At 45.3% G+C, this 4478-nt stretch overlaps 1 protein-coding gene across 1 annotated transcript; it reads left to right on the forward strand.

Annotated features, from left to right (window-relative positions):
- The first annotated feature begins 1924 nt into the window (after positions 1-1924).
- On the forward strand, positions 1925-4100 carry LOC105054042 (pectinesterase-like). The gene is made up of 2 exons (XM_010935421.4): positions 1925-2870; positions 2952-4100. The coding sequence occupies exons 1-2, from the start codon at positions 1991-1993 to the stop codon at positions 3638-3640; spliced, it is 1569 nt and encodes a 522-aa protein (XP_010933723.1). The 5' UTR covers positions 1925-1990; the 3' UTR covers positions 3641-4100.
- Positions 4101-4478: the final 378 nt, after the last annotated feature.

Raw genomic sequence — 4478 nt, forward strand, 5'->3', positions numbered from 1 at the left:
ATGGAGTGGGTTATCTCAGGCACAATGAACTCTTTTTTTTCGCGTTTCTTCTAAACTTTCTGGACGTACCAATAAAAAATTTAAAGAAAAACTGCCAACAGGTCACATAGCCGCCATTAGCGGGTTTGTTTCTTCTGTTATACTTCCGAATAGCGATGCAGTTCGATGGCCAGCTGAGACCGGCACCGGGCCCCTTGTCTCGCTTCCTCCGTGCATGCACGGACAAGGCTCCCTCCGCCACAAGATTCGTCTTCACGTTATAAGAAGTGCAGCTTTAACGAGCGCCGTAAATACGGTATAAGCGATTGGCGTGTAAAGATTGGAAGGGTTGGGAGCCAACCATAAGTGTTCCAATCTTTACAATCACAACAGCACAGCACATGGCTAATATACACCATCTAGCATTAGGTGCACAATAACTTAATGACTACGGAATCCCACCCCCATCCCATCAGCGTTCAATAAATACTGTATATAGGAAGAACCAAGTGGGATCTCAGTCATATATAGAAGCATCCTCTTCCAAAGCTTATTTTGCTAAAACATCAACTACCAAATTAATTTGCTTCCTTATTGACGTGAATTATATGGAAGTAAGCTAGCTTTTGAAGTCCTCCATGCATCAATATCCTGTTTCAATTATTCTGTTTAAGGATAGCAATGGAGGCGAGATGGGGAAGGAGGGAGGGGTAGAGTGAGCTTGACAAGATATCTTGGGATAGGTTAGGATAGGTAAAATTATAAAATTATTTTTTAAAAACTAAACATTAAATAAATAAGAAATTATATACAAAAATAAATCTCAATACTTTATATAACATTAAACAAAATAATCAGTATCGAAATTATAGAATATAACAAACAAAATTTTTAATAATAATAAAAACAACAAATATAAATATTATTTTTTAGGAAGTCAATTTTTAAACTAAAAAAATAATCAACTGAAAAATATTTTTCACATAAGTAATCTTTTTTATGATGGATCACAGTACTTTTTTTTCATGAATATCATAATCATCGAGATTTATATATAAGCATGTTGGGTTTAGGACAAGTATTGCCATTATTTGCATCTAGTCTGGACCTGCTGTGGGTTTTAGAATGGACATCTATTTTCGTCATCGACTCTAAATAGGTTGAATAACACTTGCATCATTAGAGCCAGGTTAGGTCGGGTATCTAATGGTATAGACTAAATTTCTATCATTGATGCTCTTAGAAGCTTCACACCTACGCTAATTACATCTGTGGTATGAAATTTAGGTCCTATTTTGAGTGCCCATGCATGGACATATATAGGTCCTGCTTTTGGTGCCTTAGCTCGGATACTGCAGCTAGGGTATATTACATAGTAGAAATGAAGAAGAAGAAGAGTGCGCATATATGATCGATGACTTTGAGAATTGTATTTGACAAATTATGTAGTAAAATTGTGGACGCTCACAAACGAAAATGACTATTTATCGAACATGAATGCAAAGTAATATCAATCTGAAAATACGACATAAGCACTGCATCTCTCAATCACAACTCTCACCTGGCCGAGAAAAAACGAAAAGTTTGTAGACTTTTAGCTTTCACATCCATTCATGGAAAATTTGCTGATTGATTGAGCCGGAAATCCTCTCTTTCTTTCTTTCCAACACTAGCAATGCAACCCTGCACACCCCCCCCCTGCTGCCTGATCATCTGATAGTGGATCATGACCTGACTCATTAGACTCTTCTTCTGGTCTGCCGCTCATTTAGGTACATGTTTGACCAGTCCCTATTGCACACCTACCTAATAGACATTACCATCTTCCACAATACAATAACGAAATCAAATTCCTCTTTCTAAATAATCCTTTGCGCGAGTCAGAGCACTATCTGCCTCCCTCCCACGCAATATAAAGCGAAGCAAAGTCCACTTCGATGAAGCCCAATCCCAGAATTAACCACTGCCCCCTCCCCCTCGCACGATCCAGGCCACCCTCTCATCACTAACAATGCACCTCATCACATCATTCCTCCTATTCCTCGCTCTCATTTCCTCTCTCCCAGTTCTCTCCCTCTCCTCCTCCTCCAACTCTAAACACATGGACTGGTGGTGCAATAAAACCCCCCACCCAGAGGCCTGCCGCTACCATCTCACCCACCCAAAATCTCCCCACCAACCCATGGGCAAGCACCAGTTCTACAAGCTCCACCTCCAGGTCACCTACGACCTCATCGGCCGCGCCCAGAGCCACCTCGCCCAACTCGGCCGTCGGTGCAGCACCGCGCCCGAGAGGAAGGCCTGGCTCGACTGCCGCAAGCTCTATGGCGACACCTACTTCCAGCTCAACCGCACCCTCCACCCCCCCAAGCCCAACTGCACCGCCCTCGACTACCAGACCTGGCTCAGCGCCAGCCTCACCAACCTTGAGGCCTGCCGCAGGGGCTTCAACGACCTTGGCGTCTCCCCCGAGATCATCCACCCCGTCATGCACTACAACGTCTCCGACCTCATCAGCAACTGCCTCGCCATCAACCATCCCAATGCAACGACCAATAGCTCCGCCGCCGTCGACGTCCGGAGCTTCACATCGGTCGGCAACCGGAAGCTGTTACAGCTTTCAGCGCAGCCCAATTTCGTCGTGGCGAAACACGGCTCGGGGAACTTCCGGACCATCCAAGCGGCTCTTGATGCCGCTTTGGTGTTGCGGTCCAGGAGAAAGAGAGGAAGGATCGTGATTCGAGTGAAAGCCGGGGTGTACGATGAGCACTTAGAGGTAGTAAACAGTCTGACTGATCTCACCATGGTCGGCGATGGCAAGGGGAAGACGATAATTACCGGCCGTCGGAGCGTGGCCACAGGCTCCACCACATTTAGCTCCCCAACTTTCAGTAAGAATCAAAACTTTTGCTCTACACTTAAGCTTTAGCAGTAGCTTCACTAGCGTTGCTAAGCGTGCATAACGTATGCAGGCGTGTTTGGCGATGGATTCATAGCTAGCGGCATCACATTTCGGAACACCTACGGCCCAGGATCTCAGGCAGTGGCACTGCTCTCAGGATCCGATCGATCCACATTCTATCGGTGCAGCATCGAAGGATACCAAGACACTCTCTGTGTCTTCACTCAGAGGCAGTTCTACCGAGAATGCGATATCTACGGCACCATCGACTTCATCTTCGGCAATGCAGCGGTGGTGCTCCAGAACTGCAACATTTTCGCCAGAAGGCCCCGGCGGGGCGAGGTGAACGTGATCACCGCACAGGGCCGGACTGACCCGAACCAGAACACTGGGATCGTCATCCAATCCTCCGCCATCCTCCCGGCGGCCGATCTATTGCCGGTGCGCAGGAGGGTTCGCTCATACCTCGGCCGGCCATGGAAGCAGTACTCGAGGACGGTGTACCTCCTGAGCTACATCGACAAAATCATCGATCCAGCGGGGTGGCTGCCGTTTCGCGGTAATTTCGCGTTGAATACACTGTACTACGCCGAGTTCGGGAACACGGGGCCAGGGTCGAGGACGTCGCGGCGGGTGAGGTGGCCGGGATACCATGTGATCAAGCGGACGTCGCTGGTGCGGCAGTTCAGTGTGGGGCGATTCATAGCCGGCCGGAAGTGGATCCGGTCGACCGACGTGCCGTTTGATGCAGTCCTTTGATTCATTTCAGCTCGATCGTCGGCAAATTGCTCGTTACTAATTAGTCTTAAAGTTTACAGTCAGGGAAATTGGCAGCGTTGAATTAGAGAACAGTGGAAGGAGACGTCCTCCTTTTTTTTCCGTAAAAGGAGACTTCCTCCATCTATAGTTTTACCCAGTTGATTTGGGAAGTTTGCAGGGTCACCTTTTTTTTTTTTTTTTTCTTTGCTAAGAAAAGTTGGCAGCGTTCAACTGGAGATTAATTAGTGAAAGGAGACCTCCACCTTTGGTCGTTCAGAGTTCTACTCGAAATGATTTGGAAGGTTGGCAGGGTTGAATTAATTGGAGATTAGTGAAGGGAGTCCTCCTCTCCTATCATCATTCATAATATATTTGGGTGGGTGTGCCACGCATCCCCAACTACTATTTTATTGTAACAAAAGAATCATTTAGTCATGTAATAAGTGGTATATATGGCATCATTTCGACCTTAGATGAATTAACCAAGGGCAATATTCGCGTGCTTGTGCATGGAGGCGGAAATCGCCTACTCGCGCTGAGATGCCGCTACCTAGCATCGTATTTAATCATCCTATCTCCCTCATTTCATTACGCGCGCGATAAGTGTTTATATACTAGGAGTGGGGAAAAAGATAGCTTATTTTGCTTTAAATCACCTTCTACGGGTATAAATATGATAAATGATCTTTTACTTTTAACTGGCTAGCTATTGGAAATTTTTTGAGAGATTCTATTAGATTGATACATAGATGATAAATTTAAAATGATTATTTTAATATATTATTTTAACATATAACTGATGTATGATCACATGAAGAAAGAAATATGAATAAAAAAG

The sequence above is a fragment of the Elaeis guineensis genome, chromosome 11 (assembly GCF_000442705.2).
Source record: "Elaeis guineensis isolate ETL-2024a chromosome 11, EG11, whole genome shotgun sequence".
Lineage (NCBI taxonomy): Eukaryota > Viridiplantae > Streptophyta > Magnoliopsida > Arecales > Arecaceae > Elaeis > Elaeis guineensis.

Bases quoted from the DNA above. Each gene is read 5' to 3' on its own strand.
- LOC105054042 (XM_010935421.4), top strand. From the start codon at position 1,991: ATGCACCTCATCACATCATTCCTCCTATTCCTCGCTCTCATTTCCTCT. The intron at 2,871-2,951 runs GTAAGAATCAAA...TAACGTATGCAG, and splicing joins ATTTAGCTCCCCAACTTTCA to GCGTGTTTGGCGATGGATTC.